Genomic DNA, 27,545 nt, shown 5'->3' with positions numbered 1-27,545 from the left:
CATTTACAATATGTCTCTATTCTCATCAACTCCTACTCTCCAAGATTCTATTACAGACACATTGTGGGCTTTTTAAAGTGGCCAAGTAACCTACTAACCCATGGGATGTGGGAAGAAGCTCGAGAACCCCATTGAAGCTCGTATGTTTTCAGTGAGAACAGGCAGACCCCGCACAGAAAGCAGCTGAAGTCAGGATTGAACCTGGGTCTCTGGCACTGTGAAGCAGCAGCTCTACTCACTGCAAAACTCTACTGCCCAAGAGATGCCAGCTTACCAGAAAGAAAGGTCGCATACACGTTCTCCAGGATAGAAGATAACTGGGGGCTTTAATGGGGAATTTTACTGAAAGCAGCTTGATGCATTGGGTATCAGCATACCCATGTTTACTGTCACGTGCAAGGGGAATCATTTGTCAACTTGGCCCAGATCTGCAAAGAACAAGCAACATGGGTGGTGGCCAACTCCAAGGCAAACCACACTGCAGCACCTGATGATATTGCTGACTTTACTTCAGCATAAACACCAGTCACTCAGCACCTGATCAGTGAAGTCAAACCTGAGGTAGCTGTATACAAACTAAATCTGCTGCCATTGTGGACGACAGGTTGCTAAGGGGCACATTGGGGATATCAGCAGTCCATGCTCCAACAGTTCACAGGTGAAAGAGGAACTCAATTGTGGTCTTAAGACTACAGGCATGTAACAGCACAATCAAGGACTTTTGCCGCTACACAAACAGTCTGTGACAGTACAGATTCTATCACCAATGTGTATATGTACAGATGGTAGTGTTGGATGACTGTGATTGGCTGAGAGTGTAGCCACACCTACTGGCAGGTCTTAAAGGATTGCTCCTAGCCAGACCAGGTCATTCTGGATTGGTCGACCTCCTTGTGATATGCTCCAGTCTTTTAGTTAATAAAAGCCTTGGTTTGGATCAACAAGTCTTTGGTTCTTTCAATGCGCATTACACAGTCTAAAAAGGAATGTGCAGGAATTTTGAGTCCATTCCTGCACTGCGATTTATCCTGCAGGACCCCTACAACTTTTTGGAGGAAGCCGGCTGTGCAAATCTTCCTGGAAAAATTCATTGATGGTCATCCATTTTACTGCACGTCCAAACACTGGGACTGTTGCACTCAGGTACTTGCAGTCTAAAAAGGCGCCCAGTGTGAACGATCACACAGGCAGTAATCATGTTAACTTTTTCAACGATTTTCTCAACATTGCAGTCTAAAAACCACAAGTGACACAGAAATTGCAGGTGATAGCGTGCTGTTTTAACTTTCCACTCACTCCTCAAAGGGTTGTGAATGCAATGCGCACAATTACCCAGCAGAAATACTGAATGCCAACAGTGCCTTGTGGAATATGTGTCAGCATGAGGTGAACAAACTCCTTCCATAAAAATTGCTAATAAAAAGATTGTAATTTGGCAAAACTTTATCTTGATGCATGCTGGCCTATTATTTCAAAATCAACTTAAGCAATGAAAAAAATCCAATATACAAACAGTAACTGTCGCACTTCGTGTTTGCTGCTCTCTTTTGAAATTAAAGGAGGAGAACTTGTTACTGCAGGACAATCAGGTGCAGATGCTCAAGTAAATTCACCACAAGGCAGGGGATGCTCTGCAATGTTGTGTACTCACACTGGATGTTCAGTGGCCAGTAGAAGCTATATTAGTGAACAGCTGTCATTAAGTTTTAATCACCTCTGTTCACACATGCCTAACCCTAACCCTGGTAATCCCAAATTTATTAGCACTAATGCAAACCTCCTGACAAGTCCTGTAAAACCCAGGTCAGTAAATCCAGCACTGTCTACAAGGAGTTTGAAGATTCTCCCCATGCCTGCATGGGTTTCCCTCCAATTGCTCCACTTTCCTCCCACCCTTCAAAACCTACCGAGGGTTGTAGGTCAATTGGTGTAATTGGGCGGTATGGGCTCGTGGGCCAAAAGGGCCTGTAACCATGCAGTACATCGAAAAATTTTTAAACTGCATCTTCTCTCATTATGTCATATTTCAGAATCAGATTTTATTGTCATGAACAAGTCACGAAATTCACCCCTGCCATTCTGGCAGAACCTGAATTTCAGACAGCCATATTCTGTTTCTGCACATACCAAGATGGTACTGCTGGGAACAGGTTTGCATGAGGCTGGGTGTTTCTTTAATAAAAAAGCCGTCAGCAATCTCCTTCAATGTCTGTCATTAGATTTGACCAGCTATTCGTCTTGGATTCACAGGGGCATCAGAGATGCAGGAACTGTATTTGCAGAAGTGTCCTAAACTGCTGAATGGCCTTACTTCATTTATAGAGTCAGTTTTGGAAAGTTATTCTATGGTGGCAAATGTTTAATATGATGAGCAGAGATGACGTGCAGGTGAGATACAGGGAAATTTGTAGATGAGGAGTTAGAGTTCAGATTAATAGTTGCACTCAGGCAAGTTCACCAGTGACTGCTGCTCATTTCCCTCCATGCTGAGGTGATGCACTGTGCAAGAGAAGTCTGGACACTTTGCTGAGTACTGTAGGGATTTCTTATGGCAGTCCAGGCAATGAAAGAGTTGTTTCAGCAAGCCAGTGATTGCCCTAACACACTCCATGTGCCTTCATCATGGATTTATTAGCGTGGCTCAAAGCTAGCTAGAACAGCAAAATAAAATGCACACGTCATAAACCAATGATACAGGCTTTGGTGAACATGATTTGCTGTTGTTGCTCAGCAATGGAAAATTGAAGGCGTGAATCCCATTTTGTTCCTGCTTTTAACGGAGCTAATGGTCAGAAAACTGAGTTTTTGTGCGAATGGCATCCTTAATCAAGATAAAGCTGCAAGGCATCTCTGCTTGCTGGTATCCAGGAAGAGAAAATGAAACACGATTAGTTCTGTTTGACTAGACAGGATCGATAATCGTCCATAGCTAAAGTGAATGACAAATTTCAAAATGCATTTATGTTCAGTTATAACTCATTTTGGCCACAATCAATCTGATGATCATTGCAATTGCAGTCCTTCAGGTTTTCTGCTGTGGCTGCAGTAGATGAAAGCTGCAGCGATGTGTCCCTTTTTATGAAAAGGCAGACATCCTGATAACCATGCCACATTATGCCCAGAGATCTTTCCAGCCTTTAGCTGAAAACTTTCCTCTCTCAAAGCTCCCTTTCACTTTACAGAGCTTAAAAGGCCTTCCAGAGAGTGTACCCGCAGACAGCGACAAGTCCGCATCGAGTCCCAGGACGTGTCATGTGAGCTTCTCAGATCAGCAAAGATATTCATAGATACCTTTAATCTCTCTGAACTCCCACCTGCTTCAAGGCAGCCATCATCATAAGTTACCAAAGAAAAGCATAGTAACAGGCCTAAATGAATACTGACCAGTGGCTTTGACATCATTCATCATGAAGTGTTTTGAAAGGAAGGCCATGGCTCACGTCAAACACTCGCTGACAGCTATCCTTGGCCCAATAGTCTGCCCTAATGCAAATCACTTGCATGAGAATTACTTTGAACATTTATTTTTTCTGTCATGTATTTATTGTCTCTTTTAATTAAATTTAATTAGCTTACCATTATAGTTTTTCTTCATCGGTACGGTATTTGTTTGGCTGCAGTATGCAAGGATATCGACATTCTACAATGTGGAAGACAATAAACATTATTGTTTATATAATTGGAAAAATGTTTACTTTATATCCTTATGTACATCATACTTTGAACTGGAAACCATCCATCATTTTTAACTGACCAGTTTAGCCTATGTTCTCATTGCTATAAATTAATACAAGAGACACCGTTTCATGGAGTCATATATTAAATGAATTAACTCCAGAGGTTACTGAGGGTTAATAAGTACAGTAATTCTCTGTATGTTTGCTTTTAACTGACATTGATCTATAACATGGTATCCTTCCTCGAAAACCTAAAAATAGTAAGATCTTGCAAGATTTCAAATTGCTGATAATGAAACACCCAGTAGTGTCAGAGTGAGAAAATGTTAACGGGTAGGCCAAATGATTTTTGTTGCCATAGGAAAATGAACAAACCAGTTGCAAGGCAACTATGTCATCCTTGAATATTACTGCAGTTAGGTATTTTGCAGAGGAGAAAGGAGCAAACTTTATGCAGATGGAGATTAGGCACTGGAGCAAGATCTTGAGGTGGCATTACAAGAGATGAGCAATTCACAATAGAATACAAAGAATTCAACCTTACATGCCTGTTTGTAATAATCTCCTTAGGCATTTCAATCTAATCTATTCTGATTGTGCAGAACTTTGGTCTCCAACAAATATTAATTATGCAGCAGGTTACTTCTTGAAGCAGTCCTTTTCCCCCTCAATGGGTACTAAATTCTTTGGCCCTTCAATTGCTGTTTTTTGGACACTTCTTCCAATCCCCTGCACTTATACTCGTCAGCAGATCCTAAATGACATAACCTGCAACAAAACCAAACTGGAGCAGTAGGAGACAGCAAAGCTTCACTCCCAGATGAACTCTCCTCCCAATTTGACCACCAGAACAAGGAGGAACCAACGCACACCCCCATATCTCCTGATGATCCGGATCCACTTTATTAACTACAGTTCAACATTCAGGGCTATCATCCACTCAAATCTGATCAGCAAACTCTAAGACCCAGGCATCAATTACACACTGCGTAATTGGATTCTGGATTTACTCACCTCCAGATCACAATCAGTCCAAGAACACCTCCTCCACAATCTCCATCAGTACTAAAGCACCAGAGAGCTGTGCTTTTATCTCCTGCTCTACTCGCTTTACAGCTACGTACAACTGTGTGGTTCAGTACAACGACAAAACAGTCCACCAATTTGCTGACGATGCCACGGTAGTGGGTTGTATAGAAAGTGGTAATGAGTCAGCATACAGGAGAGATTGAAACTTGGCTGAATGGTGCACCAACAAGAATCTCACCCTGTGTCACAAAAACCAAGGTGCACATTAGGAGGGGAAATCCAGAGGTGAACAATCCAGTGATCATTGGAGGCATCAGTGGTGTAGAGTATGAGCACATTTAAATTTAGAAGAGTCACCATCTCGAAACAGCTTTCCTGGACCCAACACACGAATGTCATCATGAAGAAAGCACATCAGTGCCTCACTTCCTCTGGAGTTTGCGGGGGTTTGGTAAGACATTGGAACTATTGTCAAACCTCTACAGATGTGTAGCGGAAAGTGCACTAACTGGCTGTGTCGTGGCCTGATATGGGGGCACCAAAGGCTTATGAATGTAAACCCCTGCAAAAGGTAGCGGACAAAGCCCAGAACATCACAGGCAAAACTCTCACTATAGAGGAAATCAACATGGAACAATGCCGCCAGAGAGAAGCAGCAATCATCAGGAATTCACAGCACTTAGGACATGCTCTGTTCTCACTGCTGGAATCAGAAGAGGTCTAGGTGCCATAAGACTCACACCACCAGGTTCAAGAACAGTTGCTACTCCTGAAGCATCAAATGCCTAAACAACAAACTCAATAAAGACTCATTTAAGAACTAATTTATTACTGAACATTTACCTTTCTTTTGTATTTCACAGTTTATTTCTTTGTCTACATTCTCTCTTTTGTATATGTATATTTTCTGAAGTAGTTTTTGCACTAGTGATAAGTGGAAATTCTGCCTGTTTACCATGAAAACGAATGGAGATTGTATGTGATGTTATGTGTGTACTCTGACAATAAATCCGAACTTTAAACTTTACATGGCTCTTGCCTCAATAGGAGCTTGTTAACTATGGGTACAAGATACTACACATAATGCGAATTTGTTTTCTTTATTTCAAAGGGCAATTCTACTCATGGCAAGAAGAGAACAAGTACACTGACTGTGGTGCGCTGAGGTAGCAGAAAGCAAGCACAAACTCAAGAGACTGTAAAACAGGCTTTATTCCAGTACAAGCCTGAACACCAGTTCAAGCCTTGGTGGCTCCCCACGTGACTGGTTCAGGATGGGCCGACTCAGGTTTATATTCAGGTCGGCTGATTGACAGGAGGCCAAGTGGAGTCAGCCCCTTAGGTGGTCTTCCTGCAGGTACAGTGATCACCCCCTGGAGTACGCTGATGGTCGTATCACCACACTGACAAGATAGCACAGTGCGCAGCAAAATCAGATTTAAGAGGCAGTGAAATAAAAAATCTGGTCTCAACTCAGTCACCATCAGTCAACTTCTGCCCATTTTTCAAACTATTCATTCTTTCTAGCCTGAAGACTTTCATGTCAGTCTTTCAACTGGAGTGAAAACTAACAAGACACATAAAAAGAGCCTAAGAACTTCCATGATTGGTAAAAAGGAAAGGATTAACAAGGACAAATGCAGGTCTGTTAAAATGATAGAAAATTTATAAGAGGATTAAGGAAATTACAGAGGAGTTAAAATAGATTTATTTTCACAGATGACACAAAAAAACCCAGAAATACCAGAGCACAAAGGGTCATGCACAAAGAGTGAATGAAGTTATTAGGAACAAAATATGACTAAACAAGCCTAAAAGTGAGATATTCCAAGGACTTTCTGATGTACAACCCAGAATTTTGAAATAGGTAGCTGTGAATCCCACAAAACCAGATTTAGAAGAAAATTGACCTGAAACTTGAGGAATTTTTAAACAAGAAAAATTGTCTGCACCCCACTCCCCAGCTGACATGCCTGTCAAAGGCCTCACTACTGTCAAACCAAAACCACCCGTAGTAAATTGGAGGTGCAACACCCAATTTCCACCTGGGCACTCTTCAATCAGATGGCACTAACATAGACTTCTCTGGTTTCTGCCAGCCGACTCCCCATTCTCCTTCCCTTTCCCTCTGTCTTCTTTACTCCAGCTCTCCACTCTTCCCTCTCCATTCACAGAGCTAATCCCCTCCCCTTGTTTGCTGCTGTGCCCTACCTCCCTTATCCACCTATTACACCTTGCCTGTGGGATGTGCTCCCCCCACCCCTCCCTTCCTCCATTTTGTTCAGGTGTCTGCCTACATTTTGTCATATTGTGATAAAGGACTCAAGCCTGAAACATCAATTTGTATTTTTATCTTTGGTAAATAAAGTACACAGTTTGACCTGCTGAGTTTCCCCAGCATTGTGGTTTTACTACTTGCTATAATCTTACACCATTCTACAAATTCTTCAATGGTTCAATCGCATTAGAAGGTTGCAAATATTTGCCTCAGGGAAAAAAAAATGCAGAGGGAAAAAAAAATGCAGAGGTGAACAAATGTCTCCCTCCCACAGGCCAATTTAGGCCCTAATTTCACTCAGATGGCTGCAGTAGAGAACCCTCATCACCACCAGTTACTACCAGGTAGAAAGAGAAAATAAGTTAAGGCTTCTCTCAACGAAAAAAAAAAGACTGCATAATTCCCCGGAAACTGAAACTAGAAATAGAAAATACTGGAAATTTAGCAGGTCAGACGGCATCTCAAGTAAAATAAATAGTTAATGTTTCAGATCATTTAGCAGAACTGAAAAAGAGAAAAACAGATTAGTTTAAAAACTAAATGCAGAGGATGTGTGGGAGTGAATGGGCTGAACAAAGGGAATTGCTCAGATGAAATAATGAATGTGACAGAGAGAGAGCAAATCAAATCAGCTGAAGGGCATGCAGGAAACTGCAGATACTGGAATCCAAAGTTAAACACAATCAGCTGGAGGAACTCACTGGGTCAAGCAGCATCAGTGGAAGGGGAAAAAAATATGGTCAATGCTTTGAACCGATACCCTTTATCAAGTCTCAATAAAGAGTTTTGGCTCAAAACGTTGACTTTTTTTTCCCCATTAGCTCTGTTTGACCCTCTGAATTCCTCAAAATGAGGACATTTAAAATCAGGTTAAGCTTCTATGTAATGGGTTGCTACTGTTGTCAAGCCTGCTAAATGCTGTCATTAATCTCAAAGCATCCTTGAAGAAATAACAACATTCTGTGTGATCATTCAGGATCCCTGGTCAATACAAAGTAAGATGGAGGAAGAGCATCTGAAATATTAGATGACACCGAGAGCACAAAGAAGCCGGATGTAAATGACAGAAAGAGATCAACACCTCCTAAACTATTCATCATCTGTCCTACCTAGCTTTTCTTGCTCCATGGCATTATCAATTTTGGACCCATCAGCTATTAATATGGAATCAAAACAAGTCATCCTCAATCGAAATGATTCAAGATTTTTTTTTATTGTCATGCAATTTTCCACAAAATTTGCTTTAGTCTGCCATAAGAGCAGACAAATGCACCATCGGCAAAAAATTGCCTGAAGTATCTCCTACAGTTAGAGATAGAAGCAAAAGAGTCCCCTCAGAGTCACTGAGTGTCTGTGGGTTCACCTCCAGTGCTCCTGCAGCCACAGAGAATCCAGTCCAAACCATCAGCAGCCTGAACTCCAAATACAAACCTACGACAAAATCAGGAAACCTTCAACGCCCTCAGCATCCTGGTTCCAATAGCTGGTACCCTTTCAGCAAGTCTGGAGCTAGTCTCCAACAGTCCGCAGCATGGTGTAAATCCCTCAACCTCTGTGGCCAGCAGCCCATATGGGCTCCTCGCAGTGAGTCGCCAACAGCCCGCCCCCCTGTGTGCTCTTCAGCCAATAGACCCCTCACTGGTCTGCTGCCATGATCACTGTCTTGTAGGTCATCTGGTCTGCTTCTCTTTCTCAAATGGGTGGTGTTCTCCCGGAGTCTGCAAACCCTTGTGGCTGCTGATCAAAGGCGCTGCCATCTTGGGTGCAGTCCATGTGGTGGCAAACATTTTTAACAAAACCACTGTCAGCTCTCTTTACAAACCATTTATAGCCTGTATGAAGCTTATGGCAATTGGACCCTGCGGGAATGATGCGTCTCCGCTCTCTGGTCTCCACAGATCCGCACCAACGGCAGCAGAACCGCCACTTGCAATAAGGGGAAGTAAACAATGTCCTCTTACATAAAAAGGTTAGAATACGACAAATAGAAGGGTAGGCCCTTGATTATGATTGTTCATCCTTCTGCCCTACACTAATTTGATATCTCTCCAATTCCTTCATATCCCAAAGTTTATCAGTCTTTTACTGAAGATGATCATAAATGAGCATCAGTGTGTCAGGAAGAGAATGCCAAATGATTCATTATTCTGTGGTTGAAGAAAGGTTTCTCTTATCTGTGTCCAAATCTAGATTTTGAGACTGACCACTCATTCTAAACACTCCCAGTGGAGAAAACACAAATGGTGTATCAAAACTGTTAGGACCCCTATGAATCTTGTACATTTCCAGGAAATCATTCCATTCTTTCAAATTCGAGGGTCTCAATCTCATTTACTTAATCACTCCTCATATAATAATCCCACTGCATCTGAATTTAAATTGATGAATCTTCACTACAATCTACAATTCCTCTTGCAAGTATAGGTCAAGTACCCCTTATCCGAAGATCTGAAAACCAAAAAGATCCAAAAACCAAAATATGTTTTTATAGCTTCGACATGATGTCGCATGTGGAAAAAAAATTCAACACCTGCCTTGCCAATGTGGGCCTCTGACACTCTGTTGGCACCAATTTGATTACAATAACAACTTTTTTTAAAAAAAAACCCAAATCTTTTGCTTCTGGCCGGGAAGATGCCAAATGGAGCTGGGTCCAAGTCTTCAGCATCAGCTGCAGCCAGCGTCGGCAACTCCATTCTCAACATCAGGTGCAGGGCCGTCCGCATCAAAGAAGTCGCCTCGAGTTCCTGAGCAGGAGTGGGGACCAGGAGTGGCAGTGGGGAGGTGTCGGGGAGATGGCCTTTTTTTGTAAGCAGAGATCATTTTTATTTTGCTAGGTACTAAACATTATTTCATGTGAATTTTCCACTTGTGGCGTCACATTGGCACTCAAAAATCCTGCTGATGTTTGTTGTTGCTGTTTAACTATTGATACAGACATTCTGCTGACGTTACTGTGCTGCTTAGTTCCATTATTCCAAAATCCAAAAAAACCCAAAAACCGCAAAACATCTGGTCCCAAGTATTTCAGATAAGAGATGTATCCTTCCTTGGGCAGGAGCTGAAAGGTACATAATACTGTAGTTGCATCAAGAATCAACATAATTAAAGAAACACATTTACTCTTGTATTCACACTTTTTCCTTATGATGTCCTTTCTCCTCTGTTTAGTTTAAGAATAGAGACAATAAATGGCCAACAGGCATAATAATGATGAGAATGGCATGATTGTGGAGATAACCAGCAGACAGAAAAATAAAGATGAGAGACTGGAGTTGTCCCATCAGGAGACAAGTGGAGCAAATAAGATCCAAACAGATTTCTATTGCAATCTACTATTTTGTCTTCCATTTATGAATTTGCTATATTTTTCTTCATTTTCGGAAGAAAAATGCAGAAAAAAAAGTCTAACTTCTACAAAAATGTAAATAGATCTTCCCTTTAGATCTAGAAACTATTCCAACAGGCTGAGCTTTCTGTACTGAAAATTGCTGCAGTGTAGCTCTCTGTTAGGTGTTCTAGGAAGCTTGTGTCTTACCTTAGTATTTTAATAATATTAGTATTTTAATAATATTAGTATTTTAATAATATTTATTGCTACATGTGTTTTCAGTTTTTATTTTGTATTTATATAGGAGTAATATTGCATCTTTCCCCTTTCCTGTTGGGCATTCCTTATGAGAAGCAATTGTAATAACTTTTACAGGTTCACAGGAAGATAAAACAATGGGACTCATTACAAAATCCCAGTGATTAGTGGGAATTATTGGTTAAACGACCAGCATCCAGGTTCAGATTGGATAGCTCATCAAATTCTATTCACACAAGAGAAAGGCAGCAAGGTTAGCAGCGCCAGCAATCGGGACTGGGGTTCGAATCCCACAATGTAAGGAGTTTGCACGTTTTCCCCGTGTATGCGTGGGTTTTCCCCAGGGACTCCAGTTTCTTCCAACCATTCAAAACATACCACGGATGTAGGTCAAATAGGTATAAATTGGGTGGCATGGTTTTGTGGACCAAAATTGCCTATTACCATGTAGCATGTCTAAAATTTAAAGGATCTGTAGAAACCTATTGCAATTGATTATTTTTATTTTAAATACACCGCACTGAAAGCAACAGCATCTTGTACTGTATGAATTATTATGAAAGCCCTTCAATGGCCTTCAGTGCCAGGAGGCGTGCGTGACACAATAACTTTTTTTTTTAAAACAGCTTCATCGGATGTTTCAGCATGAGGTAAGGGCAGGGCAGGGGTTGTGATAATAGTTGTGCGTGTTTGGATATAAACCCAAAGCATGAATCAGGCTCATTAGTATGAGAAAAAAAAAACTTTGATTTCTAAATATTGTCATTAAACAGCATCAAAGGCAAACAGAGATAAACTGTGATAATAGACTTCAGTGGAATATTAAAAACCCAAAAACAGTAAATAAATGCATCTACAACCTAAGGGGTCATTTTGACCAACAAAAATCTAAAATAAGCAGTATCAATTCAACTATTAGCTGTCCATTTCTTCTGTTCCTATTTTTAATTTGCACTTGTAACGGGTTGATAATCAAATAACACCCTATACACACTTGTATCCAACATTTAAAACCCCTTGTGTGAGTTACATCATCAGATGGTCCTTTGGCTCAGAGTTTGCGTTGACATCACTTACACAAATCCTGCATTAATACTAGCCTACTACTCTCTTTCTGCATTCTCATCAGCTACCTCCAAGCTCGACCGTGCACATATAAACAAGGGACATTTTACAATGGCCAGTTAACCTACAAATCTACCTGTCAGGTAATATGGGAAGAAATTATAGAGATCCATGCAGACACAGGGAAGAGATGCTCAGCACAGATCTTGTCCAAGGTCAGTATTGAGCCCAAGTCTCTGGTGCTGTGAGGAAGCCATTGTGCCTCTGTGCTGCCCTAATATTAGCTCACTTGTACTGGTTTCACATTTAAGGAAGCCAAGCATTTAAAATGCACAAGAGGATTTATTTATCTTGAAAACTTAGTTCATTTATGAATTTGTCTTGAAAATATATTGGACTTAATATATCATAGAAGGGCAGATGAAATAATAACTATTTTTAATTTGGTGGTTTCCATGGGGAGATGAAGCAACATGTATTGTTAATTGACAACACCCTGTTAATAGTTTCATTGCTATTTACTTTAATATCTTTCATTGTTTTTTTTTTGCAATAGAGTAGCCATTTGAGATGGTGATGGTTGCAAGACGAGTTGTACTTGTTCAGTGATGCACATTCCTCTCCAGATGTGGGGTCTACCATGAAGCACACAGGGACTCCAGGGTGCACAGCTGTGCCAAAGGTCTTTCACACAGTGGCAGTTTTCGGAAACAAATGCTCATACTGCTGTACTAGGGGCTTTGTTTCCAATTTGCAACAGACTGTAGTGTCTGCTTTCAATATCTTCTGAAATCAAATCAAATGATGGTTTCACAATCTATATTTGGCCTGAAATCTGTTCCCATGGAGATTATTAGATTGGAAGTGTGCCCAACAGACTAGCATGGCTGCTGAGAGAATTGTTTTATCTGAGCCATAACCTATCTATTGCCCTCAAATTCAAAGGAGAGGTTCAAGAATATTCTTTCTCCAATGGACAAAATCAGTGAACCGGTGCAGACTCGAAAGGCCAATATGGCCTGTTTCCGCTGCGTAAATGGTTATATGGAGAGAGAAAAATTTCACCCTGAGGTCAGAAGAAAATTGGTGCTGCTAGAACTGCTGTAACAATAGCACTTCCGCTGGTGCAGACCCATTAAGAGCAGGGAGCGGAGACAGAGCACTCCTCCAAAGGGTCCAACAGCTAACAGCTCCATACAGGTTTTAAATGGCCTAATAAAGGAGTCAATGATATTTTATTTAAAATCCTGCAACCAGAGAGTCTGGGCCCAATATGGTGACGCCTGCATTCGGCAGCAACCATGAGGGGTTGCAGACTCTAGGAAAGCAGCATACTGTTGCAGGGCATCCGTAATAGGGAGAACACTCCTCCCCCACCTTTGTTAAGACAAACAAAGGAGAAGATTCCAAAGATGGTGACATAGTGATGAATCAGCGAGGGGCTCTGCAGCTGAAGGGCGTACGCAGGTGGCAGGCTGTTGGCAACTTGGGGGAGAGAAACTCACACAGGCCACGGGCCACTGGCGATTAGGTCAATGAAATCACTCAAGGACTTGAGGTCAAAGAACACAACCAGGCTGCAAGCTGCAGAGAATAGGTCATGAGAACCAGGTATCGGACCTGGGATTTGAGAGGGTGCTGAGGGCAAGGAGGGCTCCTGAAGGGCCCCAGGCACTGAAGGCTTCCTCATCATGTTGGAGGTTTGGATCTAGGTTCGGTTGCTGATGGTTTGAAGTGAACTGCAGAAGCTGCGGGGGTGCTGGAGGCAAACCCATAGACACTCTGTGAATCTGTAGAAACTCTCTTTTGCTTCTCTGACTGTAAGTGGCTCCTGCCAATGCAAATTGTGAATCTTTGTCTGCTTTATGGCAGACTAAAGGAAATTTCATGTCATAGTACATTTGTTTTATTACATGACAATAAATAGTATATGATCCAAACAGAATATTATATGTGGTAGAATAAAATACAAAGCCATTTAGTGACCCATCATGAATAAAAAACAGTCAACATATGAAAAAATCCATGGACTTTCAATAGTCATCCATTTTTCTCAAATTTCAATTGGAAAGCAAATAGAAAGCACGAGATTAAATCCTAAAAGGCACCCACCAAAAAGAGTAGTGCAAGGAAAGAAACTAGACCATGATGCACTTGAGACCAATTTTAATTGCATTTGGGCCATGTGCAAACTGAGTAGGTAGATCATTAAAATGCCTATTGATCAGATGACCAAATTCATTGTTATTGCAGGTGTTGTCCAAGTCTCGCTGCATGAGTGCTTTTACTTGCTGAGGAGTTGGAAATTAAATTGAACATTATGCAACCATCAATGCACATCCTCACTTGTGAGGCAAGAACTGCCTTTGATAAAATAGCTGAAGATATTTGGCCACAGGTACTGCTTCGAGAATCTCCAGGGTCTAGTAGGATTGGTCTCTGACAACCAAAACTATTTTTTCTTTCTGTGAGATACGACTTCAATCGTTGGAGTTGTTGCCCTTTGATGCCACACTCAGACATGCGCAGCCTTGATAGATCAAGCAGAGTCATTCTCACTTCATATCTAGAATTGAGCTCTGGAGTCCATGTTTTGACCAAGGACTGGGATGAAGTAGTCTTCTGGGAAATCCAAACTTGGCATCAGTGAATACATTGCTAGTATATAAATATCCCTAACAGCTTCTATTACCTCACTGACAAGAGAGCACATCGATTAGGCTTTAGGACTTATGACTTCTGCCTTCATATTAAAATAAAGACAGCTTATAGTAAAGCCATACTACAATAATATCCCAAACTCAAAGTTCCTGTAATATTTCCAATAATTTGTCTCCAGAAAAATAGTCACATCCTCATTTTGATCTTCTACAGGGAATTGAATGAAGCTGTTCCCTGATGAATGATTCATCAAATAATTACTCAAATTACTCTGGGCAATGAACACTTTTGGATGTTTTTAATGGATTTTGGGCTAATCACATAAATCACCCCATCATGTGCATGCTGCTTTTTAGATACAACCTAATTTTGTGATTTCCTGTCATATTTTAAAACTGCACTTCATGGTTTGGTATGTTTGAAGTAATGTCATTGAAAATTCATTTTTTGCATTTCCACTTGGACTTCTTCCTGCTAATCTTGGTGCAGTCAGTAACAAACAGTGTAAGGTTTCACCAGGACATTGTGACCATGGAAAAGCAGCACCAGGGCAACTGGAATCCATCAATGAAGGCGACTAGTGTTGGACACTGACCTGAGGGGCGTCACATGCTGAGTATAAATGAAAAACAGCATCAAAACACTTTTAGGTCAGTTGAACTCACACAATGTGTCAGCATCATTATGAGATTAAACATGTTCAATTCAATAATAGTTAATTTAATGCTTCTCCAACTTCATACATGATACAGCAAATCTGAAATTATCTTTGTGTTCAGTTTGAAGTTGCCTATCATAACCCCAATTTTTTTTTAGGAAGCAAACCTTTTGAAAAAAATGGTTATCCAGTGTAATCAATGTAAAATTGCTTGAAAGGAACGAAGGAGATAAAAAATAATGTCCTGGTGAGTTGGTAGATAGCACCTTCAATCCAGATTGCAGCCATAATATCCTTGCAAAATGAAGGAAGCAAAGAAATTGATCCCTCACAAAGGATGTTTGGGCTGGAATACAGTAATTATATGTATAATAAAGGGTGTGGATAGTTGAACTTCGCAACACGAAAGTGACTTGAATCTCCTTTTTAATGTTATCATCTTTATTCCCCAAGAATTCAAGCACAGGCATTTCTTACCCACAGAACTCAAGCTGCAACAGTTAAAATAACTTGGTTCTTGAAATGTCAGAGTAACTTATTTTGGATGATTCCAGCGCAAACTGCATTCCAATTTACAACATCAAACCACAAGCGATCATTGATGTACTAAATTTACCATTTCAATAAATCTGTCACATAATTTCTGAAGATACCAGAAGAAAACTTCCAGAATTCAGGTAGCAAGACTACAAAATCAGCCATTCTTCCTGCCTCCAAAATGGCTACATCTTGCAACTGGGATTAGATTATTTATCAAAAAGCTACCTTTGTAAGTCAAGCCTTTCTATTTTGCTCTGTCACAAATTACTTTGTCAATACTGCACAAACTTGAAGTAATTAGTTCCCTTTGATGCTGGATAGCTGTGGGATAATTTTAATTCCCCCTTATGCACGAACACACACACGCAACTTACAGCTTAATTTAATGGTGGCTATGTTCCAAACAGATCAGGTTCCATCCTAAATCAGCAAAGATATTTGCAGGGTGGTGCTTTGATATAACTGAGTGCCACATCCATAACGAAAGACAACTCTAATTTCTCATCCAGAATGCAAGAATTTTTTTTCCACATTCTTCAGAGCTCTGAATTCCTCTTCCCCCAATATCAACTAGGTCTGCATGAAGCCCTTGAGGAAATTTGACAATTGATGTTTGTTTTTTTTATTTGTTAATGGTATCAGAATAAATTTGAGCTATTTAGAACAACATCTAACAATATTACAAGTCACCAGAAACATGGGAATTCAAATGTGTTTAATTGCATTGGGATTGAAAATAGTTATTTAGACACTTAGATATACATACAGCATGGTAACAGGCCCCTTCAGTCCACAAGCCCATGCTGCTCAATTTCACCCAATTAACCTACAACTATGGTACATTTTGAATGGTGGGAGGAAACTGGAGTCCCCGGGGAAAACCCACACAGACATGGGAAAAACGTACAAACTCTTTACCCCAGTCCTGATTGCTGGCACTGTAATAGCATTATGCCAAGTGTGCAGTGGTTATTGAGCATGTGATCCAGTATTCATGTCTCTGTGCCAATAACCATCATCATCTTGATATACTTGTCGCTAAAATGGCGCGATGTAATTAATAGGCTCAACTGTTTTTGGATTGCATGCTTTTCACTTCCTTCGTTCTTGTTTGCAGGTTATTGGTCAAGCAGTTTTCAATAAAGCTGATAAAAATGATTTTAGAAACTTTACTGATGTAGCAATATATGGAAAGCAGTGTGTATGCAAACTGATGCCAGAACTCATGTTTAGAAGCTTCAGAAACTTAATGTGTGTCCAATTTATAGGACAAGTCGTGCTTCTAATCATACTGGGAGAATGCCTGTGTGTGCACCTCTTACACTCTCCAGCCCTATCCAGATAAGGCAGATCATGATTCCAATTACTGGTAATATGCAAAGATGACTTAACTAGTGTTTCCCTGATGCAGCAACACCATGCATTCATCACCAAATGAAGAACACATGGAGCAATTATTTGTTGGACTGATTTGGATGTAGAATGGTGCTTCCAGACTTGATGTTTAAGAATACAGGGAGCTTTGAAGAATTTATGTTGCCTCAAGCCTCCTTTACTAACCAGATGGTCATTTTTGCAGCTACTCCCCTTGATGAGCAGATTGCAAGAGGAACACGCGTGCATGCAAACACAAACACACCCCTCCAACCACCCACGCAGATGGGCATCCATGCGCACACGCATCCACATACCATGGGAACCTGCAAAAAGGCAGATAATAGAACATAGAACACTACAGCACAAGCTCTTCAATCCTCGAGGTTGCACTGATCTATACAAAACTACTCAACAACTAAGCCTTCTCTACCTCATACCCATAACCCTCTATTTTTCTTGTATCGGTATGTCTGTCTTCTAGTCTTTTAAATACCCCTATTGTACAAGCACGTCGACCACCTACATATGCAGTTGGTCACATTCACAGTGAATATTCTGGGGAAAACACTCTCCCCTTACCTTGCTAAAGAACACTGAGTAGAAGTGCCTGAACTCAGAGCTCTAACATCTGGCTGCATAATGCAAACTTGACTCATGGTAGATTCAGGCCACCTAATGAATAGGAATGCATGTGAAAGTGTGCAATAGGACGAGGGGTGAAGACAGACATAGCGTGCAGATGGACTTTTCCACTCAAGATTTTTCTCTCCACAGCAACCACAGCATTCATGCAAGAGTCTGTGATGAAGAGAGCACTTTCAAGGCCAATCTTCTATTGGCAATGGCACAATAGTTGCTGTTGGGAATTGCTCGAGCTGCATTCTAGAAAACCAAAATGGAAGAAATAAGAAAAAGCAACTCTGAAAGGTAAATTTCATCAATGTTGCAAATTGACTGTACTCACAGAGCACCAAAAAGAAAATGGCTAAACTGCAATTTCTAGGCAATATAGGCACCCATCTTCAGCTGCTATCCAATTTGGTTAATTACTCTTTGCATTCAGGTGAGAGGTAGAAATTAGGGAGAAATTATGGAAATATTACAACAAAATTAGTACAGAAAAGAATCACTCTGTAAGCCAATAGAAATGTAAAAGGCCAAAATCATGATCTTCTATGTTGCAAGGAAATGTGGAACAAATTTGTCACACGAGAGAGCTCAAACATCAACAAACAACAATGGAAATAATGGCAGGAAATTAATCGAGTTCATCGCATAAATGTCAAAAATAGTCAGTAATTACAATGTACAAAATAAAACTTGTATTCCTTGAACCAACACACCAATGGCATCATGAAGAAAGCCTCTAATTCCTCAGGCGTTTGCGGAGGAGCTAGTGGAGTTGTTCAAGTGAACCGGTACGGACTTGAAGGGCCGACATGGCCTGTTTCCGTGCTGTAAATGGTTATATGGTTTATGAACTCCAACAGGTCAAGTCATGGCAAATTACACAGAGTATTTGTGATAGAGAGTAGCAGTCAGTTTAATCTGTCTTCACTAAAGAAAATGAAGGATTGAATCAACTTTTAATTTAGAAATACAGCACGACTACAGGTCCTTCTGGCCCATGAGCAGGTATGAGGCAATTGTACCTAAATAGTGAATTAACTTACTAAACATTGGAGGAAAACAAAGCACAGAAGAATGAACAAACTCCTTGCAGAGAATGGGAGATTTAAACTCTGATAGCTGATGGTGCAATAGTGTTGTGCTAACTGTACCACCTTTGGACAGCAGTCTAAAGGGATAGGTTTTCAAGTTGAATGAAGCTTGCAGTCAGCAAGATTCAACAGGAGGCAAAGATTTGATGAACACTTCATAAGGAATTAAATATTTGTTTTGCCATGGCAGAAAGTGATAAAGTACCACATTTCGAAGAGTTTGGGTGATCTCAACCAGTGACAATAACCCATGGCTAATTTACATGACCAAACCACCCCCCTCTCCTTTGATGTTGTGTGCAAGAGGATTTTTGCAAACACAGGTGAATTGGATTAGATTAAGTAGTCATCTAGGACAGCATGAGTTGGGCCAAATGGCCTGGTTCTCTGCTGCATGACATTGATTTTTTTTAAAATGAACATTTGACAATAATTTGAAAAACAAAAATAAAACTTCTAGTCAGCAGAAAACCATTCTAAAATTAATTATTTTCATTGAAAAGGCATAACTCATCAATTATGAACCTATTTTGATCTTTGTTTCTACTTTCCTCCTCCCATCAAATTCCCACTGTGAACATCTTCCAAAGGAAAGATGTGAAAGGATTTATGATGATCATAAAAGCATGTGATTGGTGAATCAGGAAGTGACAATCAAAAGCAACGTGCTGCCAAAAATGTGAGGACTGCAATTCAGTCAACAGACAATTTGCTGGATCAGACGGTCAGCAGGGTGCTGAATTGTAAACATGTCTAAAATGATAGACAGGAACATGCAGAATGGTCAATCCTACATGTGTCACTGTTGATTCTCCCATCCAAACTTGGAGAGGTGAAAAACTAAAAAACTGGCTTTTTTTGGATAGACACATATTGGGGCATTCCCCTTTGAGCATCTTAAAGATTCAAAATTATTTGAGGAAACTTGTAGGGCTTAACTAATGCTAGACTTTTCATATGGATAAAATATGCTTCACTTTAAGGGAGTGACAAGGAGCCAATAAACTGCCTTGTACTTTCATTTGCACTGGATAAATCTTGTGACTTCAGATGCATAGCCTGGTCAGTATTGTCAGACTGGTCAGGGAAGCCTTCAAAAAGAGACATCAGCTGTTTGTGCTCAGTTGACGTTTTGGATTTCACCCATGTTTGATGTACTAAGTAGACTAAATTTTGCCCATAGGCCAAATGTGGTGCAACCAAATAAAAATTATTAATTGGAACATGCTCATTTTCAAAAAAAAGTACTGTTGAGCTTGCTTAAAATATCTCACTCAAGTGGGTCATTGCTTTTAAAATCCTTTCTTTGTGACAGTCTCACTGCCTGCTACTGCGATGAGGGAGACCTGGGTGATGGTCAATGGAGCAGAAAACAGAGAGGAAGGAAGGAAAATCTAGTGGCGGGGGAAATAGAGTGGCTGTCAATGCCCTGTGTTGCAATTAAGCCCCTTCCATAATGATTATGTGGGTTATAGCTGAGAGCTTCCAGTGCGAAGGCACAGCATCTGCTAGCTGGACTTGTAAACCAGCATGATGGGATTCAGTAAGAATAAAATCAATGTGGCACCATGGATCCTTTATAACAATATAAACTTTATAACAGAATATACCCCTAGTTTTACTGCAAGTGAACAATGAAGACTGGAAGTTGTGACCTTTAGTCCAATTTCTGTCAAACATTCAGAAATGTGCACCAAGCATCATCACATGGGGGGAAAAAAAGAATGCATCACAACAATAAGTACTGATAGGCAGGACATATACAAGAAATAGCATTAAAAAATCAAAACTACCATCAGTTTATATGCACCATTTACATAGGCACAGATGGGTTAAATTTTTAATTTAGACAAACAGCACAGGCACTTTTGGCCCACAAGCCCATGCCACCCAATTGCATCCAACTGACCTACAACCCATGGTTACATTTTGAATGGTGGGAGCACCTGAGGCAAATCCATGCAGACACAAGGAGTAAACACATATTCCTTACAGACAGCATGGGAATCGAGTCCCAGTCACTGCTGCTGTAAGAACGTTGCATGCTGCCCTGGTTCTTCCAAGTCAGTTTCTAGATAATGGAATCAGAATGAGACAGAACAGTGAAGGCCCATTCTGTCCAGTAAACATAGAGCTGCTTTTAGACTAAATTAATCTCATTCTCTTGCACTCTCCCTGCAGCTCAATAACTTTTTCCTTCAAGTATTCATTCAATTTCCTTTTGCAAATTCTTATTAAAATAGATTTCTACTTCTATTCAGTCACCGAATTTCAGCTAACAAGACCAGCTGGTGGTTTTATTTTACTTTTTAAAGTCTCTGGTGCTTCATCGAATCGTCTTTGATCTCATTCCTCTGATCACCAACCTCCATCCCTGGAAACAGCTTCTCATTTAATTAATCAGAACCATTTAAGATTTTCAATGCTGATGTTAAATCTCCTCTTAACCTTTTCTACAGACAGCAAACCCAGTTTACTAGACTTCCCATTTTATGAAGGACCCTGATGTCCAGTTTAATTTGAGTTCATCTCAAACAGTTCCTCAACATCTTTTCTAAAATTTAATGCTAATAAATGAACAGAGGTCTACAGCTAACACATAAGAAGTTTAGAAATGTTAATCCTATTTTCTCTACACTTCTACCCAAGGTTGCTACACACTGGTTTTGATTATGATAAATGTTATGTCTGCCATAAGAGGATGGAAATTCAGCTCCATTAGACTGCTGAAGGAATATCTTAGCAAGGTCAGTGGAACAAATAGTCGTGGGCTTTCATTTATTCATAAAGAAGGCCTTCAGATAATTCATTGAAAGCTGCAAAAACAAAAAACTGTTGCAAACATCACCTCTTTCATCCAAAATAATATGGTAAAAACATCAACAGTTAGTTCAGTTGCTGAAAAAAACAAATGCTTTTCAAAAATAGTGTGCAAAATTTGAACTCCAATTGAGTTGTGACAAGTCATGGGAAAGACTTATTAAATTGTTGCAACCCCTGGAGATGTTCTTATTAAAGGCAAATATAAAATTTTCTTTAACCCAAAATAAGTTTGAAAGTTTGGTTTCACCTCTTTCACTCGTTGAAATAACTAACTCGACGAGAGACATACATGCACAAAAGAACCCTGCCTTTTTTTCTTTCACTGCAGTCCATATTGAAAATAATCCCATCCAGGACTGTGGAGGAAAGTAACATTTACTATCTGACCAAAAAAAAGCTGATGGAGAACTTGGTATACATTTTGGGTTGAGACCCTGCTTTAGGCCTGAGGGAAGATAGCCAGTGGAAAGAGATGAGCGAGGGGTGAGATGAACCATAGGTAGAGCCAGATGAGGTGGAATTTCATTAAAGTACAAGTTCAAAGATAAATTAAAGGGCTGAATCCCAGAGGTCAGGTAAAAGTTTCATCAAGGCAGTATTCGATGATGTGTGGCAACAAGGAGCTCTGATAAAACTAATGTTAATGGGCATCAGGTGAAAACACTCCAATGGAGTCCAATTTGTGTCAATATTTTTATTTTCTATCTGACTTAATTTGATTGTAACCTTGCTGTTCAGTGCAGAAATTGGAATATCTGGAACCTAGACTTATCCAAAATTAAACAACAGTATCCTAAAATAGAGAAATATTGAAAAGTAAATTGCTGGATGAGGAGAATTAGGCACATTTTCAATAAAGTACATTCAATGAATGACAGGTATAAAATATGCAAATCAAATTTTAGTTAAACTCTCAGATTCAATACATTTTAAAGCTTTTTGTGTTATCACCAGATACAATGGACAATGAAATCAATTGTAGAAACATAGAAGATAGGAGCAGGAGTAGGTTATTCGACCCTTCGAGCCTGCTCCGCCATTCAACGAGATCAAAGCTGATCTTAAAGTTCAGTACCCCGTCCCCGCCTTCTCTCCGTAACCTTTAATACCCTTATACTGAAGAAATATATCTAATTCCCTCTTAAATATATTTAATGAACCTGCCTCCACTGCCCTCTGTGGCAATGAATTCCACAGATTCACCACCCTCTGGGTCAAGAAATTCCTCCTCATCTCGGTCCGAAATGGTTTGCCTATTATCCTCAAACCATGGCCCCGGGTTCTGGATTTTCCCATCCTTGGAAACTTCCCATCTGCATCCATTCTGTCCAGTCCTGCCAGAATTTTATAGGTCTCTATGAGATCCCCTCTCAATCTTCTAAACTCCAGGGAGTACAATCCCAATTTGCGCAATCTGTATTGATATTTTAAGTAGCAAATAGCAAGAATGGTTTCCAGACATTTGCTACAACAATGGGAAATGCTACAAATATTGTACAATACTGGAAATCATATTTAACATGTTTGCATTGAACATTTCACTGATGAATAAAGCTAGAATAAAATTACATGAATTATTTGTTTGTCACAATACGAGTTCAAGGAGAAGTCAGGAAGCTGGACTGAACCTATTTTTTCATCTGGTTGTTAATGATGAATAATTTTTGGAATTTTCTTCTCAAAAGGGAAGATATCCAACCTTTGAAATGCTCTCACTTATGTCGGCATCAAACAAGGGCATGTAACCATGTGATCAGAACAGAAAATGTTCAGAAACTGAAAATCTGTTCTCTGAGAATGGATGAGAAATTTTGCCCAGTTCTGTGCTGAAACCCCCTGCTTTCCAATAACCAGATGCAACCAACGTTATATCACAAAAGCCCAGACCAATCAGCAAGGAGAGATTTTCACTGCAGCAGAGCAGATTGAATTTGAATCCAGTGGTGAAATCCCAATATTGAACTTGATTGGCCACAGGCCCAATAAAATGGCACAAAATTTTGTCGCATGCCACAGAGAAATTTGATATGATTAAAGGTTGAAATCTTTTCATACACTACATGAATAAAATCTCGACCTTTGCCAACTCCTCCAAATCAAATTGCTTCTTTTCTTTGTTTGCAATTCATCTGTGTTTTGGAAATTCAGAATGAAGATATATAAACAGTTAATTGAAGCATTGATCAAAGCAGGAAAATCAACATCTCTGAAGTCAGCTAATTAATGTACACAATAAGTTTATAAGTTTTGAAGCAGTTGATTACTTCAACCAATAGCTGTATATTGCCTTTCAAGCTCTTTTGTTACATATTGCAGTGTATTGTCAACATCATTAAAGAAAATCACAAATCCAATGCATCACCAAAGGTAAACCTATTCAGATTTCATCAGTCATAATAAAGAAATGGACAGAGGAAAGATGAAGCATAGATGAAGGCCAAATATTATTTCAAAGGACAACAATCTGATTCAAAACTCAAAAAGTATTCATAAAACATTAATGTAGCTATTGTTTTTCTGTTTTTCCTTGTCAGCTTGCAATCACTGTAAACCTATTTTAGATGAGAAGAAAATAAAGGTTTTATTATTTCCAACATAAATCTTTGGAATGGGAATATATTAGAGAACCTTTATCATTCTGGAAGCATAATTCAACTTGAATTGGAAGACAATTGGGACTTCTGGCCCCATTTTGTTTCTCACTTGGGGGAAGAGAGCTACAGGAAACCGATCTGATCAATGTACTTAATTATGAGTTCACTGATATTTAGTCAAGATGCCATAAAAGTGCACAAAAGTTACTATTAAATTGTAAATTGAGCTTTCTAAAATATATAGAATCAGATCAAGCAGTACATGAAGAAAGAGAATGACATTTCAGTTCAGAATTAATTTTAATTGCATTCTCATCAAGGAGTTGTAACAAAAGTTTTTTTGAACTGAAACATCAACTCTATTTGCCTCTCCAGAAATATTTCTGAACTTCTGAAAGTCGTCAGAATTTTCTGCTTTGATTTCAATTTTTTTGATTGTAACACATCTAACATTGAGTAACAATGGAGAATGGAGAAACTAGATCTCTTCATTCTGCAATGAAGAAGATCAACAGGGGAAATGATTGCGACGCACAAAATTACAACAAGTAGAGATAGGACAAACTATCCCCCACATCATAAAAGAGAACAGATTTAGGGTCAGGGAAAATAAATTCAGAGGGGTTACAAGAACCCTTTTCACCCAAAGAGAAATATGTGCTTGGAATGCATTGACTGGGAAAGTGGTTTGAAACTGGGAGTAGACCAGGTTCTGGGCAAAGGGACCAATTCAGAAGGGAGCTCACTGGTCAGCATGAAAAAGGTTGGCTACATGACCCATCTCCATGGTGTGGTTCTATAACATTCCAACAAGACGTTTACAAGATCACTCTTCATTCTTCAATACCATCTGTACCCAGTCTTCTTATTCTCTCTTCACATGATAGTTCCTCATCAGTAATCAATTTGTTAACATTTGATGACCTCTTTTCACAAAAAATATATTCCTCCATTCGTGTTAAGAAAATCTCCAGATGCTGGGTGCAGACTCACCATACAAGTTAATTAAGACATCTTTCTTCTTGCATTGAATTTTTTTTTTGCAATAAGGGAAACTATTTATTAAACTTGAAAGTTAATTTTCAATTATGTATGCACAAGGACATTTGGGTGCCTCCAAGGATTAACATTTTTCCATTTGTACCATCTGATAAGCACTATTTTCTCTTCCAAAGTGAGCAACCACACACGTCCCCACATTAATCTGCATGCCCTCACCCATTCTTTTTGCCATCCACATCTCCTAAATTCTCTATCCTATCTGTAACTTTATTACCCGTGCAGCTAATCACCTTTGTATCATGAGTAAAATGGATACATCACACTTGGTGCTCATATTGAAACTATTGTCGCAAATTGTGGAGATGGGGCCCTGGTTCCAATATTTGTAGCACCCTACCAGTTACATCTCCAACTCAACAACAGCCATTTATTCGTTAACCCTAGTTTCAGTTTGTTAAATCAATCAATTCCAATAAAACTGGAAATCCACTATGTACCTATTTGAAATACTAATGGCTTGGCATCAGGCTCACCAGCTGATATTTGTTCAGTTTCCTGTACTCCTTCCCACCCACCTGATTCCAATTCCCACACCCACCCTCCTCTCTTCAGTCTCTGGACTTCCACGCCACTCCAACTCATTGGGATCCTGAACCTGTGGTAGTTTTAAATTTAACTGGCTCACTAGAAAATTGAACAAGATTCTTTGTAACATCGATAAGTGTAAATTACAAGGGTGTGGTGATATTAAGAGAAATAACATTCAATAGTCCAGAAAATCTCCTAGCCTAGCACCAAAGTTCTAACCATGCCAGGTAATCTGAGTTTTACTACAGATATCTCATTCCATGTGCTCCAACTTCAAGACACCTTACTGAAGTCAAGAAATCCACATCCACCAGTTTGCCTGTTTCAATTCTGCGAATTACAAACTCAAAGACTGACATAGACTCGTCCTTCAATCAGGATAACAGGAAGCAGCAGATAATGGGGGAAATAGTCAGGAAGCAACATAAGCAGGATTAGAAGAAGAACATAGCTGAAAGGAATGGCAACCAAAGTTGACACCCATAAGGGTTGTCATAGAAACACCTTTGATCTAGAAGAAGTGAATGAAGTTCTCAGGAGATATTGTTCAGGGTGAGTACAAGTTCAGCCAGACAGAGGAAGGTGGTGATAGATTGCTCAGGCAGCTTTTCAAGAATCAAACTGATGTCATGCAGACATATGTAGAAAAAGATCAAGTTATTAATAGCATTTTATGTCATGGCAGAAAATTAGGTAATTGAAGATTGCCAAACAAAATGTGGGGTTAAGTAGCTGAAAAAGTCAGAAGGAGTAAATGGGAGAAAATAATAGAATCTGAAAAAACTTCAACTTTGATTTCGAGACTGACAATTGAAGAATACACCCTCCCTCATGAGCAACTACATAGGGGGGAAATATCAGAAAGATGTTGCTACTTCAAGGGTCCAATGACTAAATGCTTGGCCACAGAGCTGGGCTGCAGGAAGATTCTTAAATGAAGAGAAAGAGATAGAAGGTAGAGTGCAAAATACAAGGAATTTCCAAATTTACAATGACAGATCGAGCAGAGGCAAAAAGCAGAGAACGCAAGGGCCAAAGCTGCATGGAGACAGGGAACAACAGTGGTGTAGTGTTTACTGAGATAGGGAAGGATTAATATCGCCAAAACATTAGTGAGCAGGAAATTAACACGAGTCACTAAACCAGAGTTGCCAGCTGGGTTGGTCTGGAGGTACAGAGTAATGGTTTGGATGACATCAAGTTTACAAAGGCCATAAGTGTTGAGGTTCATCAAGAACGATAAATATGAAGATAATAAAATCATTATGGAAGATCCACCAGTTGAAGATGTCAATGCAGTGCCAGCAATGGGTGGTACTTTATAATCTTTGAGATAGTGAAAAGGAGCAGGCTGAAATTATTGGGGAAAACTGTTTAGTTATCTTGTAAGGGAGATAAAAGCAAGTGACATAGCATTTACAGGTTGTAGCAAGTCTTCCTTGGAAAAGAGGACAGCAATGGTTATAAAGATAATGACCTCCTAGTCGACTTTAGAAATATGATCGTATTTGTGAATTCCATTAAAGGGATTTCCATTCCCTCATAAACCATTTCTTATTTATCAGCAGCTTTGCAAACGTTGTTGGAATTGGACCCATGAGACTGGAAGTTAAGAGAGTTCAATGAATATTCGATCACAATAACACTTGTCTCATTAAGACATTATAATTAGCATATTTCCAAACAAAGCTTGCTCTGAATATTTTTCAATGTGTCAGTGGGTAGGTTTTGTATTCAGCAAGGTCAGACAAAGACAAACTTTTTTTTTATAAAAAGGGTTTGGTAGCAATCGTTAAAATAAAGACCAACTTCGGTAGTCTCTGCCAAGTTTGTTTATTCTGAATCACCATAGCCCACATCAAAGCACCTTGAGCAGTTTGTACATCTATTTTCTTTTAACAAACGATCAAAGAAACCCTGCTCCATAATCCTTACTTTTGGAA

General features: G+C 39.6%; 1 protein-coding gene across 1 annotated transcript in view; it reads right to left on the bottom strand.

Moving 5' to 3' along the window:
* Positions 1–27,545, bottom strand: part of LOC138743366 (pro-neuregulin-2, membrane-bound isoform-like) — a 254,101-nt gene that overhangs the window by 178,462 nt on the left and 48,094 nt on the right. Inside the window, exon 2 of the mRNA XM_069898622.1 lies at positions 3,577–3,640. Within this exon, the coding sequence (XP_069754723.1) occupies positions 3,577–3,595 (19 nt within the window). The 5' untranslated portion in view covers positions 3,596–3,640. The remainder of the gene's footprint in view (positions 1–3,576; positions 3,641–27,545) is intronic.

Source organism: Narcine bancroftii, chromosome 9 (genome assembly GCF_036971445.1).
Source record: "Narcine bancroftii isolate sNarBan1 chromosome 9, sNarBan1.hap1, whole genome shotgun sequence".
NCBI lineage: Eukaryota > Metazoa > Chordata > Chondrichthyes > Torpediniformes > Narcinidae > Narcine > Narcine bancroftii.
This window is presented reverse-complemented; position numbering and strand designations above follow the sequence as displayed.